A 17500-nucleotide genomic window follows, 5' to 3' on the forward strand; every position below is an offset into this window, starting at 1 on the left:
TGATCTGTCATTTCTCCTCTTCAATAAATAACCTCTTGTGAACGGTGAGATGATGATGATGATGATGAAACACCATTGTTCTACTGAAACGGTGTAATCACTAATCAACATTACTTACATATATTCTAATTGCTGGTGAGTCACAGGACGATAATCTCCAAACCGTTATTTTATTATAACTGTTAATTAGCCAGTTTTACTCCCAGAAACAGTCTGATGAGTAAAATCAACTGATGACAGATCAGTTCAAACTGAACAGACGATCAGCTGATGTGACTGCAGAGACCAACGAGGCTCCATGTGAAACCACCTGAGCATCACAGTCTCTCTCTCCACTGCTTCTCTCTGTAAGACTTCCTGGTTAGACTCTTTGCTCTTCCTGAAGTCTCTTTACTCTCATCTTAATGTTTCTTTTGTTCTTCTGTTTTTTATTTTAATCTCTTTTCTTCTTGTTCTATTTATCAGTTTCTGTTTTACTTTCTCGTCTCTTCCGTACGAGTCTCCATCTGCCTCTCCGCCTCTTTTCCCTTTTCCTCGCTGCTTCCCATTTCTTCAGCTGCTCTTTCCTTTTCAGTTCCTCCATTTTCTCTTTCATCTGCCTCCTCCTCCCCCACAATCCTCTCTGCTCCTTTTTCTTTTTTTGGCTGTTTAAAAAGATCAGATCTTGTATATTGATAACCGTCACCTTCCACACATATTTTCGATTCTCTTTTCACCCTGCAGCCTTTTCTTCTCCTCTCTCTTCTTTCTCTCTCTCGACTTTCTATTCCTCCTTTTCCACCATATAATCATGGTTTTTCTTTACATCCAAGTGAAACTTTTTTTCCTCCATTTTCTCCACAAGCAGGAAAGTCCACGTCACTCCGTTCATGGTTCAGTGTCACCAGGTTTTCAAATGTAAAATCAAACAAATCAAGTGGAAACAGGTTGTAAACATCTGCTTTGACTGTCAAACATCTGCAGGTTGAGTTTCTCTCTGGATCCACACTGAGAATAAAACAATGATCTGACATGAGGCTGTGACTGCTGGGAGAGTGATAGACGGTTTATTGTATTTCCTTTATGCCACTTGGTTTCTTGCTGATTTTTGGACAGAACAATTAGACAAAGAGACAAAAGACAGAGTCAAAAAGGTTGACTCATTCTAACTCTTTGTAGGTTTTTAATCTTCAGTCTTAGCTCTCTGTTCTTTCTCTGACGACACAAGGTCAAACTGTGATTTTACATGTCCTGTACTTGAGTGGGTGAAGTCAGCGTTTCTGTTCTCACTTGAATGTTAGTTATCTTTTTGAAAACAGCTTCTTTTGTTGACTCCTGATTACTGTTCTCTCAGTGTGACCTTTAGTGACCTCTCTAATTAAATTATGCTCTGGCTCTTTGACCGTCTCTTTTTTCTGGTTTTATTTTTCTGTGAAACTCTTTATAACGTTGTTAATAAGAAACGTGCTTTATAAATAAAGTTATTAGTATTATTATTATTGTGAATAAGAATATACTTTATGTCTTACCTGGTAAATTAAGGTTAAATAAATAAAAAATTACATTAAGCTATTTGTTACTGGAGCCCCCACCCTCTGAAATCAGACGCTGTGACTCTTTAACTTCTTTTAAATCTCTAAACTTCTTTGCCTCAGCCTTTGTTAATGTTTGATATGTGTTTTAATTATATTGTTTTATCCCTAACTATTGTTTTTTACGTATTTTATTGCCTCTCCACTTATTGTCAGAGCCTTTTGCATAATGTAGATGTATGTTTTTATTTATGCTGGTAGACTTGTTCTTATGTTCATGCTCTTCAGCTTCTCTTTAATCTGCTTTTATTTTCTGTCCCTTTGTAAGTTTGTTAAGAAAACTGCAACAAAAACAAAGTAAAAATTATTATTCTTGTTGTCAGACTTCCAAATATCTGTAGTGTGTCTGTCCTCCTCCTCAACACCACGTCCATCCCATTTCATGACAGAAATCCTTCAGTTATCTCGACCTGCGCTCCCATGTTTATGTTTCCATTAGCATTTTGCTAATAAGAGTCAGAAATTACTTCTGCGAACATCGCTGTGCAAACAGCTGATCAGGCTGTGGTTGTGTTTACATGAGGAGAACAACCCTGATCCAGCTGAGAGAAACTGATCACGTACATTCACAGTGCAACACCTCATCCACTCAGGTCACACACACAACACTGACTGTTAATCCTTCACATGACGTGAACATCTGCCACGAGCACCCGGAGGAGTTTCCTCTCTCCAACTTATCTCCCCAAAACTCATTTAGTCTTTCCTTCCTCTCACACTGTGTAATGCATTTATCCTCCTCAGCTCAGCTCATCAGGTCAGAGTGTTAGTTCATATTACACACACATTTCCACATCATGTTACTGTGTTCAGACTTCTGTTTCCTGTTTCCTGTTCTCCGACACAATCTGAGCTCAGTCCAAACTCAACCGTCACACACACAGACACACACACACACACACACACACACACACACACACACACACACACACACACACACACACACACACACACTCACACACACACACACACACACACACAGACACACACACACACAGACACACACACAGACCTGCCGCCAACACTTCGTTATTTTTTTAAATTTCCCCAAAGTAATTTAGTCTACCTCTTTATTCTCACACACATACACTTACTCTCTTACCCTTTTCTCAACTAATTTAGTCGTATTATCACACACACACACACACACGCACACACGCACGCACACAGACACACACACAGACACACACACAGACGCACGCACGCACGCACACACACACACACACACACACACTAATTTTATAAATGACCTCTAAAATTAATGTCAGTGAGACTCCTGAATCCATCCTGAACCATTATCTCCCTCCCCCCTCCCTCACCCACCCAGCCTGGTTTTATCTTTATTTTTTTTATCTCACAAACTCAGCGCTCGTCCCTCAGTTTCACCCGATCCTCTCATCCTCAAACTACTTTAACTCTCACTCTCCGTCTCTCCTCAAACATCTTTTCTTCTTCTGTCTCCACAGAACAGAAAGAGAGAAAGTCCTTTTGCTGCTGTCACACAATAAAAACTATTTGTCCAACAGAGAACATGAAGATCGTTTCCTTGGCTCCGTGTGGGAGTTGTAAATGTTAAGTACATAATTAGTTCATATTAGTTACATAATGACTTCAGATTTCATGGCTCAGTTCTGCCGCTGGGCGTATGTTTAGTTAGACAGCTGGAGGATTCACTGTTACTGTGACGGGGGAGAAGAATCTGGAACTCTGTGAATTGTCTGGTCAGATTTCAGTTGTGTCATTAAATCTTATTTCTTTTTATTGTTGGTTAACGTTGACGTGCAGCAGGAGGAGTTCTCCTGAACTCTGTGGGGGGGTGTGATGGAGTAAAACAGGAATGAATGACACTGATCAGCTTCATCACACTGAAAGGTTTCAGAGCAGTGTTCCTCAAACTGTCTGTATACGTGTTTGCAATATTAAATCAGCTCATATATAAATTCAAACATTAATATATGACTTGGTTGTTTTACACAGGAGGATTAAATAGACATAACAGGAAGTGTTTAGAGTTGAGTTTTACTGTTTTCACCATGACAGAGGACAAACAATAAGATTTAGGGAGCCGTGGTCAGTGAGTTTTATTTGAGTGGCTCTTGGTCCGACAGAGAAACAGAGGGAAGAGTTTAGTTCAGTGTTGAGTCTTATAAAAGTCTGTTAATTGACTTTTCAAGGTTTCATTTGATATTAATTACTAATATTAACCAATAATTAATTTTTATTGGCTTCTGATCAACCACATAAATACAATGTTTAATTAGTGGTTAAGTGGGCGTCTGAGCGAGTCGGTGTTAAAACTGTTGTGGCAGTTTGTCTTTCATGTGCTGTCTGCTGTGACATGTCTGTTGTTCTTTGTCACTGCAACAGGATTAATAAAGTTATTTTATTCACCTCTCCTCAGCTGTTGGACTCAATACACTGTGCTGTATCCTGCAGGTGTTCAGGTTGGTGCTGTGTGTGTGAGCTCAGTCGGGTGTTCTGGAGAATATATTAATGTTTGCAGGATGAACACACGCAGCGTGTTCTCTGCTCTGAGGAGTCGTTAAACTCCAGGATTCATCATGAATTACATCACATTACATTCGTTCATTTGTCACACGCTTTAATCCAAAGAGACTTACACTGAGGAATATCAGTGAAGCTTCAGCAGGAGACCTTGAAGTAAGAACTAAATCCATTCAATAAGACAGATAACAAACTGCTTCACTTTTAAAGCTTTGTGTATTAATGCTCAGCTCATGAACAATTCTTCAAATCAAAGTTTACTTGTAGAACACCTGAAACACTGACGAGGTAAATCTGAGATTATTGATCTCCTTTATTTAATCTATTGTGAAGCTCTGGAGGAAGATACAGAGGAGGAGAGACGTGAGTCATGAACATGATGACTCCTCTCAGCTGAATCACTCTGATCATCTGCTTTCTACAAACACGTGAAGGGTCAATGAATATTACTGAATGATTGATTCTTCTTCTCAGTGTGATGCATCCATCTTCCTCCTCTCTCTCTCTAACTCTCTCTCTCTCTCTTCCTGTCTCTCTCTCTCTTCCTCCTCTCTCTCTCTAACTCTCTCTCTCTCTCTTCTTCCTGTCTCTCTCTCTCTTCATCCTCTCTCTCTCTAACTCTCTCTCTCTCTCTTCTTCCTGTCTCTCTCTCTCTTCATCCTCTCTCTCTCTAACTCTCTCTCTCTCTCTCTTCCTGTCTCTCTCTCTCTCTAACTCTCTCTCTCTCTCTTCTTCCTGTCTCTCTCTCTCTTCATCCTCTCTCTCTCTCTTCTTCCTGTCTTCTCTCTCTCTCTCTTCATCCTCTCTGTCTTCATCACAAAACTACAACTTATTCCTCACACTCGTAGCTACCTCAAGCTAATTTTCTGTGTGTGTGTGTGTGATGTGTTTCTCCTCCCCACCAACTAGATTAAATTTCTCAGTGTAACATGCATATCTGCTTGATCAGATCCAAAACTAATCTCCCCTCTGCCTCCTGTGTGTCTCCTCTGTCTCTCTGTGAGTGTAAAATACAGATCTCTTCACCACAAGCAGATTTCATTTCTACCTGTCCTCTCTCCTCACCTCTTTATCTTCTCACAAACTAATTAAGTCTGCATCCACGCCTCTCTCTCCGTCTCTCATCTCCTCTTTCCATCTCTCAGCTCTACGAGGCGAATCCCCCGTATCATATTTTACTATAATCTGCATAATGTGCATCTGTCTTTATCACCTCTCAGTCTGTTTTCCTTTAGTTTGTGAGAGCGATTAGATATTCTCTTTCTCTGCGTCTATAAGCTTCACTTTCCACTGGAAACTTTCTCTTTACACCACTCAGGTCTTCTTCTTGTTTTCAGGGTTAATGACTGTTGCACATTCCCGGCAGCTCTGCAAGCTTAGCATGTTTTTCAGAGGAGTGAGTGCTAGAGGTTGGAAATATTTAAATTTTAATGAAGAAAAGAAGAAGAGCTTCAGCTCAGTTTAGCATTGTAGCAGCAGGAGGTGGAACTACAACCCCCCCTCCCTGGAAATAGAGCGGTTTATTCTTTAGAAGAGGGGAAGCTAATTATCCCACACTTCACTTACAATGTTGGCAGCTAAAGGGACATCTCCTTGTTCAGGTTCATGATGTCCAGTCTACAGGGTGTAATCCGAGCCAAACAAACCAGCCTTTACTCTGCACTTCACTCTGTGCCGCCGTTACATTTCACAGGAAACAGATTTAATCACCTCCACAGACATTTGGAAAGTGTCAGGAGTGTTAATTTACTGGGCTGAAACACCACGACAGCTGTCGCCCACTTTAACTTAACGCATGTCCAGGAGACAGACGTCTGAGTTCAGACGGTCAAACCTTTGACACGACATCATCTATGAAACAGGAAGCAGCAGAGAAACAACACACAGGTGTAAGATCAGGTGAGTCACCTGTTTATAAGATTTATGGAGGGTTTTTCATTAATTTAACATCTCAACTTCAACAAGTGACTGAGTGACTGACTGAGTTACTGACTGACTGACTGAGTTACTGACTGACTGACTGACTGAGTTACTGACTGACTGAGTTACTGACTGACTGACTGAGTTACTGACTGACTGAGTGACTGAGTGACTGAGTGACTGATTGAGTTACTGACTGACTGAGTGACTGACTGAGTTACTGACTGACTGACTGAGTTACTGACTGACTGAGTGACTGAGTGACTGACTGACTGACTGACTGAGTTACTGACTGACTGACTGAGTTACTGACTGACTGAGTAACTGACTGACTGAGTGACTGATTGAGTTACTGACTGACTGACTGAGTTACTGACTGAGTTACTGACTGACTGAGTTACTGACTGACTGACTGAGTTACTGACTGACTGACTGAGTTACTGACTGACTGAGTTACTGACTGACTGAGTAACTGACTGACTGACTGAGTTACTGACTGACTGACTGAGTTACTGACTGACTGACTGAGTTACTGACTGACTCAGTTACTGACTGACTGACTGAGTTACTGACTGACTGACTGAGTTACTGACTGACTGAGTTACTGACTGACTGACTGAGTTACTGACTGACTGAGTAACTGACTGACTGACTGAGTTACTGACTGACTGACTGAGTTACTGACTGACTGACTGAGTTACTGACTGACTGAGTTACTGACTGACTGACTGAGTGACTGACTGACTGACTGAGTTACTGACTGACTGATCTCAGAACTTCAGTAATAACACACCAGTAAACTCAAGAACCTTTCACACTTCCACTTTCACACACCAAGGTTCATTTCACTTCATCGTATTTTGATTTGAACCTCGGGCTAACGCTGCGTCTTCAGCACTTAGCTGAACAGTATATGACCCTGGTGAAGCAGCGTTTCACACTGTTTTCTTGGTGCTCTATCTCTGGTGTTGGAACCATAGAGGTAGTATTAACCTTTCTACACAGCAGGGTTTACAGTCTCACTGCTAACCTTCTTCAAACCTCACTTATCCGGGGGTTAAATGTGAGCTTTAGAGAGGGGTTAGCTTGAGGTTACACGTACTGGGAAAGCCTTGGTGTGTCTTTGCCTCAGTGATGGAGGAGGTTTCACCTGCTGCTGTTATATGAGGAGATTATAACTGAACTCATCTTTAACTTCTCTTCTTTATGTTATAATCTGTAATTTTTCCACGTTAAAATGTCTAAAAACAACTCGACCTGTGTTCTGTATGTTGTTGTGTGGAGTTCTTACATCATCACAAATGTTTCCATTAATTCTCAAACCAGAGAAATCTGTGATTAATCATGGTAATGTTTCATTGGTCGCCTGTTGATGACATCACATCCTCTATGATCATGTGTCAGTGTGTTTGTCTGACAAAAGCTCAACATTGACTTTTATCTAGTTTGTCACTTTATTTTTGTTCTACTTTATTTTAAAACTATGTTTTACCATTTGCTTTTATTATTGTTGGTTTCATTTTGGTGCGTCAACTACACTCTGACTGAGGAAGACTGGATCCTCTCTTCATTCACAATTTATGGTTTCTATAGTATTGTACGTATTAGTCTTGTTTGCCCCAAAGAAACACCAAACAGTTGTGAGCTGCTGTTCTCGATGTAAAAATACAGAAAGTTTCTGCTCTGGGTCAAAAGCCGCGGCTTAGCACAGATCCACAGTCTGAGGGAAAAGCAATTCAAAGCCACAAACAGCATGTGAAGAGACTGATATAAAAAAACCAATGAGGGAGAGAGCAAACTTGGCTGAGAGATGTCTGGAGATTTCTGTGTGTTGCAGAATCAATTCGTCCCTGTTTATTCCTCCTCCTCCTCCTCCTCCTCCTCTTCCTCCCTCTAGCCCCGGGCATTGACAAGACACAGCAACACCCGACGCCTACGCAGGAAACGCACAACAGCGACTACCCAGAACCCATCTGATTTCCCTCGCTCTACCCCTCACCTCTCATCGTCCATGCCTCTCCCTCTCTCTCATTGCTCTTGGATGTCTCTCGCCCCATTTTCTCCCAGCAGCCTCCTTCCCTGTTATTCTCTCTGAATTCATCCGTCTCTCTCGTCTCTCATGTTGCTGTAACACCCGTCTCTTCTCCATCCTTTCCTTCATCCGTCATGTTCTATTTATTTTCTCTCTCCTGTCACGTCTTTCACTTTTACTTTCTCAGTTTTTTCCCTCTCGTTCTCCCTCTCGCTCTTTGTTTCCTGTTATCAATTGTCTACTTTCCCTCCCTCTGATCCTTCTTGTCTTCGACCTGAAGGCCTGTGATAACAGGGATCTTGCAGGTTCATTGCATGTCACACAGTGTGAGATGAGTCCAATAAGCTCTTTGTACAGTCTGTGTGTGTGTTGATGTTTGTCCCAACGAGCAACACGTCTGCGTCCAGCGTCAGTCAGAGTGCTGCCGTGGATTCTAGTTTTTACCTTTAAAGTGGATCAAACAATGTTTCAGCAGCAGGGTTTCCATACATAGACTTTACGAGGGCAGGCCGCTCAGGTATATTAACATCCGCTCAGGTGTATCTGCCTTTTAGCATTTTTCTTCCTCTGCACCAGCGACAGTCAGAGCAGCAGCCATATTGTTTTCAGGTTGTCCGTCCATTTACTTCTGTTTTTTAATCTGTCAGAACGAAGCCATCCGTGATCAATTCACTATTCTCTCCTCGTCAGAAGACGTGGACGTGGTGGATATTGAACGGACGAAGTAAAACCACCTTCTTCTTTTTATGCTTCTTATTAATTGTTCTATGACTTTGATAATAGCTTTGAACTTATGAAAGCAAACGGTATCTCTGCTTGTTGGAAGCTCAGACTTCAGAGTGTATTCAGATCACGTGATGCAACACAGATGTCCTGATGAAATATTAAGAAGAAGTATTTTCTCTTCGGGCTGTAGCAGTTAGAAAGACGTGGACGAACTTTAGGAAATGTTATACTACTAATTTACTCAGCAGACGTGAGTACTGAAAGATGTTTTAGTAGGATATGGCGTGGTGATGATGAGGAGAGACAGACAGCACCACGGGTAAGTTAGCCAACGTTAGCATTTACGGTGATATGGCAATAAATAAATACAATAAAAGCTTCATTAATCACGTGTGTCAGTTCATTTTTGACGTGACATTTAAATCGATAAAGAATCGGATCAATAAGCAGAATCAATTATGGCATTGGTATCAATTAAATCGTATTAATTCCCATCCCTATCTAAGACCACTGTTTAGTACCGATGACCAAAGCAGACCAGAATTCTCTATCATCCCTCTCATGGTTTTATTTCCTCTCCCCCTCCAGTTTCCCTCTCTCCCTACTTTTTATCTTCTTCTCTCTTTCCTAAACTTTCCTGACTGCCTCCACCTCTGTTTCACTGTCCCTCTGTCAAACTCTATTCTGTCTCTCTCTGCCTCCCACTCACTGTCTCTTTCTACCTCACTGTCTCCTTTGCCCATTTTCTCTTTCCCTCCCTTCATCTCTCTCTCCGTCTGTCTCAGTGGGAGTTTGGAAAACACTCCGTCTCTCTCTTGAAAGAAAAGTGTTGCTTCACTCCCCCAGCTCTCTTTTGATTTGAAATAAAAGGCAATGTGAAATATCCCCCTGACACACACACACACACACACACACACACACACACACACACTGACATTCATAGCATCTCTCCTCTCCTACATCGACTCAAAGACTGAGGCAGTATGAAGGGGCAGGAATGAGACAGAGACGGTCTGAAATGAGTCTGGTGTATTGGGAAAGGTAGGAAAGAATGAAGTGTGTGTGTGTGTGTGTGTGTGTGTGTGTGTGTGTGTGTGTGTGTGTGTGTGTGTGTGTGTGTAAAAGACTAAACATCAGGTAGAGAGCTAAGAAGGAGTAAGCTGTCCCCAGAGGCAGAGTGTGTGTTTTCATGTTGTTCAGCTCGACACGATGAAAGAGTGAAAACAGAGCGGATCAAACAGGAAGTCAGTGTGGGACACCAACAAAGCAGCACAGTCAGTTTGAGTTTAGCAGGGTAAAGTTAAAGACTACACCGAGACACAACAAATACAACCACTGCACGATATCCTGATCACTAAGTCAGCGGCGTCGAGGTGAAATAAACGATCAATAATAAAAGAAAACAGTCGTCGATGCCTCGTTCGGGTCTGTCATTACAAACTCATGTGTATCACACACATCCGAATTTAAAACCCACAACATTTCAACATATGTAGAAAATGGCTCCATTAAATACTGACGTCGCTCTGACTGGATCTGATGTTTCCCCCAGTGATGACAGATACAGCACATCACACACTCACATTAAAACTCTGTTTTTCCAACTCTGAAGTTGCTCAAAGAAAATGTAAAAAAAAAAAAATGAACATATAATGAAGAAGAATTGATTCCTTTTGAATAAGCATAAAGTTACAATGTGTATTTTGATTATAATAACTAAATATACGGTAATGTAAATACAGCAGGGTATTATATTTTATCTTTATGGTTAGATTTCAGAAACATTTCTCTCACTGTAAATAAATCAAATTGAGATCATCCATAAGAAGTTTGTGTCTGTTTTACAGTAAACTAGATATGTTGTATATCTGTTTTATAATTAATGATAGCATTGTGCTCACATATTTTTTTTTGTTTATTTTTTGGGGGCTTTTTATGCTTTTATATATGATCGCACAGTGGAGACAGACAGGAAATGGGGAGGCAGAGAGAGGGGGAGTGACATGCAGTAAAGGGCCGTCTGATGCAGGATTCGAACCGGGGCCGGCTGCAGCGAGGACGGTGGCCTCTACACATGGAGCGCCTGCTTAGACCACTACGCCACTCGACGCCCCGCACTGAGCTCACATTTAAAGCTTCGTCAGAGTGTGAGCCACGTTGCTTGGCTTAGATTTTCTTTGAGACATTTTAAGCTGCATGATAACTACTGAGTGACTACAGGTCTTTCTACTGAAGCACCTGCTAACAGACAAGCTCTCACATCCTCATATGACTGTCAATCACTTCCTTATCAAAGCAGGTGCAAGGGAAAGGTCAACCAGTAAAAGAATGGCAGATATGTACAGTATGTGATCAACATGGAGGACAGTCAGCTGTGGTGATGTCCATGAGATTCCAAAACTATTTCATTGTGTTCACAACAAGGAAAATCAACTTGAATTAAATGATTCATCCATTTTCCAATTTCAAAATCAAATGTAAGAAGTAAAATAATTTGTAATCCACACACCGTCATCACTGCCACACACAAACACACTTCAGCTCTTCATCTTCCTATGAGCGTAAGAACTCACACACACCTGATTCAAGCCCTGACGTCTGCCGTGAACAACCAACACATCTGATTAATGTAGTGAGATTTTACCACAGCAGCACAGAAACACACCCTCTCCCTCCCCACTCACCGGTGTAGTCCTCACGACAGATGCAGGTGTAGCCTCCCTCTCTGCGGGCGCACACTCCTCCGTTCAGGCAGGGGTTGGAGTAGCACAGGTTGATCTCTGTCTCGCAGTAATCGCCTGTGAAGCCCACCGGGCAGCGGCAGCGTAGGCCCGCGATGGGGTGGATGGGCCGGAACAAAATGGAGGGCGAGGAGATGAAGGGGGCGGAGCTGTTGAAGCGCAGCACGGAGATGCACTTCATGTAGTTCTGGCACGGCTCACGCAGACACACGTTGTCGTCAAACGGCAGAACCTGGAGTGATGGAGAGGAGACGGTTCAGCTTCCACTTTGACTTGGAGAACCACAGTGACTAACATTTATGTGGCCTCTTCTCCATTTGTGTGTTCCAGTGGGAAGTTTGTTCAGTCCTCTAAAATTAAGCTGCCAATACAACAATGTAAATATACTCCATTAAAACAACCACTCTTTCTGTCGACATACAATTCAAGTAAAAGTACATAAGTATTATCAGAAAAATGTACTTAAATCGTTAGAGTAAAAGTACTTCTGTTCCTCTGTGATGTCAGTTTATTATAAATGACAGTATCAGATTATTAATACTGATGCATCAATGCATAAGGTGAATTTTAATGGTGTAGCTGCTCAGGCGGAGCTTGTTGTACAGTAACTACTTATACTAATACTTCACTATGATACCATTAGTATTTTAATCTTTTACAATCCAGTTTATTTTAAAAGTTTGTTTATTTGTTTGTTTGTCTGTTTTTTGTAAATTTGCCCAAACTGTAAAAAAAGAAAGAAAAAAAGAAGCTAAAAACGGCTCTAATCTCTATTAAATCTTTAAATCTCGCACTTTAATTACACATTATCTGTTTTCTGATCTGTGTTTTTATACAGCTTTATACTGTTTTCTTATTATGTTTTTTACCTCTATTTTTATGCTTCTTTTGTTTCTGTTAAGAACACTGAATGACCTCTATATGATAATGTGCTGCACAGATAAATTTAATCTGAAAAGCAACAAGTAACTACAGCTGTCAGATACAGTAGTGGAGTGAAAAAGTACAATGTCCTGCTGAAATATAGTGTAAATTACATGAAATGGAAATTCTCAGAGAAACACAAACGCTGTGAAATAGCAGTAGAGTTCATTGTGTCCATGGAGTCAGTATGAGCAGTATCAAGGCTCTGAAGCTGGAGCACCTGACTGAAACACAGCCTTAGTTAAAGTTATTAACTGCACCTGTGCTCTTCCTGCTATGACAGATCATTATATCTCCCATTAAAAGCCTGTGTGGATAATACAGCACATCTCACGGAGAGAACAGGAGGCGGCTGGAGTTAAAAACATCATGTAGAAAACACACTAAATATTGATTTAACGCTGCGTTTCAGCATTTGCTTTAAATAAAATGTCGAATTTTGTCACAATTCAACAACACGAAATCCACAAAAGCACTAAGAAGAAAATGTTAAGAAATGAATTAGTCTGTTTGAGGTGTTCGTGTTTTGCTAGCACATACAGAAACCTGTTTAACTTAGGAAATTAATAAGAAATCATGTTTCACCGTTTAATAAAGAAGCTAAACTCTAATAGCTGTAGTTAGCATGTTAGCTACTGAAGGACACAGATGTATACAGGTTAGCAGAGGCGCCGTTTTATCTTTCTACAACATAACGTTACTTAAACTACAACAACCTTAACGTTGATACTGCCGACGTGTTAACGTTTCGACGGTTAGCCTGCTAACGTTAGCATCACTATGGCTTTTACCGTGTTATCGTGCTAATGCTAATGCTAACACATCTTTCCACTGCGTAGTTGTAGAAACGTCCGTTTTTATGTCTCACTAAAACCTTCTGACGTCATCCTCTAACTGTCATGGCCGCCGCAGCGAGAAGCTCATAAACACTGACTGATCTGAGCTGCTTCAGTTATTACCAGAGACAGTAGAGAAAGATATAAATAATAAATGTGTAGAGGATCTCTGTTATTACTGTAGCTCACGGCAGACCGATAGTTTTATGACCCCGGGCCTCGTCTTGGTCTCCGGGGCCCGGGTTCACAGAGACGTGTCAGACCGGTCCGTGGTGTCGGTCCGGTCGAATACAACTAATACGGTGTCTCTAAAATAAAGACTGACTCGTTTTAAGACAAAAGCATTAGACACCTTACACCCAGGCTAACTCAGGTCTAAGACCAATGTTACCATGGTAACAGTCAATGACACCTGCGCTGACCAGCAGCACTCAACAACAAACAAACAAACATGGCTCATTATCTGTGGTTTGTTAACATCGTTACTGAGAGAGTAATGAGAACAGAGAGAGTCCATTATATACTGAGTTTGCCATTTTCTAGTGCTTTCTGAATGTATAGTGAGAATTATAGTGGACTCATAGTATCCCACAATGCATCTGGAAAAATGGGGTAAGACCGATGGTCACCAACCAAACAATATATACCATCATGCATTGCGCTCACGCTGAAAGACAGACAGGCGGTGAGCCACAGTGTTTTTCATTTGAGCGATGAGCTCGCTGACTGTCCTCTACAGGAGGCGGGAACGACTGAGGGATTTCACACACAACCGGACATTTTCTCCAGGGGTAAATGAGGCTGAGGAGTTAGACGAGGTTCCTAGGTCTTAATTTACCCAGAATTCATTGTACCACAGTCTGGTTTAACCCTTATGCCCTCCTCAAATTTACTACCGTCTGAGGCATTTTTGGCCACGAAGGTGTCCAGAGGGAACATCTCGCACTACATAGAAAATACTAATGCAATCAAATCAATTTTGTTGTTAATCTTTGACATATCCAAGACTCTAATCACCACCAAAGCCTCATCCCCCTACTGTTTATTATATGGAAAATAATTCATGTTTTGTGGTATTATTGTAATGAATAATTAATAATTCAAATAATTATCTGGAATTTAAAGGGTTAAAATCCTGAAAATGATTGAATGTTTGGTAGTTTTGAGCAAGTTTGAAGTTGTTTATGTGATTTCTGAAAAAAAAACTAGAAAAAAATATTGATGTATGATGATTTAAAAGCTGTTTTTTGTGCATGTATGCAAAATGCATCAATAGAGTATAAAAGACATTTCAGAGTAAAAGACATTGGATTTCTAAAACTTTACTAAAAAGAAAAGTTCTTGCAAAAATGTATGCCACAAGCTGTAACACAGTCAAAATGATCATCAAATCAAAAAAAAAGTTGAGAAAAATGTACAAAAATGCCCGAGGAGGGCATAAGGGTTAAGGAGTGCTTTGTGCAACAGATGAATTCAGACTCTGTCTATGTGAAGTCTGACTGTTTGTTAGATCTAAGACAAAGTCAGAGTCTGTCTCTGAGAAACCAGCTCCGTACATTCGATGAGTAAGAGCATTGAACAGATCAATGAGTGGATGTGTCAGAATTTTCTACAACTAAACACACAAAAAGAAAAATGAAATAATTGTTTTTGGCTGCAAAGAAGAAAAGATTAAAAGTCAGTGTTCACCTTGAATTCATGACAATGAAACCCACAAGTCAAGCCAGAGATCTTGGTGTAGTTATAGACTCTCACCTAAGCTTCAACAGCCACATAAATCAGCCTGTTACCATCTAAAAAACAGCAAGAGTTCTCCTTAAGTCACTGACTCTGACTTCCTGTGAGTCAGAGGACGGATTTTAAAATCCTCCTCCTGGTCTGTAAAGACCTAAAGGTCTCTGGTCTGAACACATCCGGACCCCTCAGGTGATCTGGGTCAGCTTCACTCAGTGTTCCCAGAATCAGGAGCAGGTGAAGCAGCTGTTAGTTTCTCTGCTCCTCACCTGTGGAAGCAGCTTCCTGAACACCTGAGATCAGTTAGATCAGGGACTGAAACATCACTTTTCACTGCAGCTTATCAATAAAGAGTTTCTGACCTGGTTTATATAATCAGTAAATATTTCTATTTATTCAAAGGTGTTTATATTGTTTTTAAATGTTATTTTAATGTCGTCTTAATGTTCGTTTGTTAGTATATCTCCACGCCTCCGTAACGCTCTTTGAATCGCCCTCAGCACTTCAGTAATCAGTGTTTCCAGGGTAAATAAACAGCTCAGTCACTGTTTTCTGTCTGATTGTAGATTCATGTTGAATGTTTGTGTGTTTGTGTGACGGCGCCTGTTGAGAGACGGTTCTGACACAATCAGCTTCAGACTGTTCCTCTCCTCACTCTGCTGTGGCCACGCTCACCCCTTCATAAATCTCTCCGGGTCAGCTGTCTCATGCACGTGCACGACGTGTATTACCATTAAAGTCACTGATGTGCATGCTGTATCCAGGTGTGTGTTATTTCATGCATTAGAATATATAGTGGTCATATCTGTGTACTGTTGCATGAAGCCATATGGATGTGATGCACATTGTATTATTATCAGTTCACATGTAATATTCTCAGGTGACTGTCTTGAGGTGTGACTTACTGTGACTTACGCTGTTATTACATGTAACTCAGATTTACAGCTGCAGCAGACGTGTGCAGGACTGTGTGTTCCTCACTGAATGGTTATTTGAAAATGTCTAAATGTCCTTAATTTAAAGAATATAAAAAGAGTGTGAAGATGTAAAACATGTTTGTTTCTGGTAATATTAAAGGCACATTCCTCGTCCTCACTGTAAAGAGGACGAGAGCCAACTTCAAACATAAAAACAAAAGATTTGTGTCTGCTGCATCTCCAACAGTGATGAGCAGGTTTGTTTGAATCACTAATGGTTGAGATCTTATTAGAAAATCATGGAAATGCAGATTTTCCAGCTGTTTCTCAAAACTCACGAGTTAAACTTGTATATAAATAAATATCAAATTTATACCATTAAAAAAATTCCAGGCTTTAAATGTGCTTCACATGCACGACGACATTTACACATTTTCACGCCTCCGTCCAGAGACGGTCAAAGGCGGTGGACACGATATCTCAGCAACACCTTGAGGGACCTTCTTCAAATTTGGCACAAACATTCACTTGGACTCGAGGCTGAACTGATTCGATTTTGGTGCTCAAAGGTCAAAGGTCACTGTGACCTCACAAAACACATTTTCAGCCATAACTCACAAATTCACTCACTAGTTACAACACAATTTAACTCAGATGTCTATAAGGATAAAATGAAGTGATGACATTCTATTTCCAAAAGGTCAAAGGTCAACTTCACTGTGACATCATAATGTCCTGGTCATTATTCAACACTGTAACTCAGTAAGGAGAGACTGAGGCCATGTGTCCTGACACTTCATGGTTGGTGGAGGAAACAACCAGGAGGAGGTGATTCTAGTCACACTTCAGTGTGTGTGTGTGTGTGTGTGTGTGTGTGTGTGTGTGTGTGTGTGCATGTGGACTCACCTCCATCTGTGTGAGTGAGGTCAGCCTCGGCCTGTTCAGGTACAGCTGCTCCTCCAGGGCTTCAGAGGGGAAGAAGTGTCCTCCCGGCAGCGCGGCAGAGAAGCTGACATTCAGGATCCCTCCCGGCGCCGCGTCCAGGTCGGGCTGGATGTTGAAGATGAAAACGTCCTCGACGGGCACCGAGAGCACCGCCGACACGCCCTCCAGGAAGTTACCCAGCAGCGGAGACAGGAAGTGCTCCTGGGACATGTTCTGGAGACGGACGGTGACGCTGCTTCCCAGCATGTCCTCAGTGATGATGAGGACACGGAGGACACACTGGGCTGAAATGCTGTGGACACCATCTGAGGAGGAGAGCAGAGGGGAAACAGTTAGGAGAATGAATGGAAGATAGAGGGTGGACAGATGAGGAGGTGAAGGAGGTAAAGAAAGAAAGAGACATATAGGTGAGGAGGAGTAAGAGGAGAGAGATAGATGAAGGGGGGGCGCGAGGGAGGAGGGACAGGAAGGATAAACAGCAGAGAGACGGAGGTAAAGAGACACAGATGAATGAATGGAAGTCAGAGAGGAAGGATTGAGGAGGAGAGGAGAGGAGGTCACAGCAGCTCAGACAGCAAACCCACAGCAATGTATATACACAATACACTATATATACATTATACTATATATAGATATTATACTGTATATA

General features: G+C 41.4%; 1 protein-coding gene across 6 annotated transcripts in view; it reads right to left on the reverse strand.

Moving 5' to 3' along the window:
- Positions 1-17500, reverse strand: part of celsr3 (cadherin, EGF LAG seven-pass G-type receptor 3) — a 117714-nt gene that overhangs the window by 73236 nt on the left and 26978 nt on the right. For all 6 annotated transcript variants that reach the window (XM_056385037.1, XM_056385038.1, XM_056385035.1 and 3 more), the window contains exons 2-3: positions 16813-17156; positions 11439-11727 (exon numbers count right to left, since the gene is read on the reverse strand). In XM_056385037.1, the coding sequence (XP_056241012.1) occupies positions 11439-11727; positions 16813-17156 (633 nt within the window). The remainder of the gene's footprint in view (positions 1-11438; positions 11728-16812; positions 17157-17500) is intronic.

Source organism: Seriola aureovittata, chromosome 9 (assembly GCF_021018895.1).
Source record: "Seriola aureovittata isolate HTS-2021-v1 ecotype China chromosome 9, ASM2101889v1, whole genome shotgun sequence".
Taxonomy (NCBI): Eukaryota; Metazoa; Chordata; class Actinopteri; order Carangiformes; family Carangidae; genus Seriola; species Seriola aureovittata.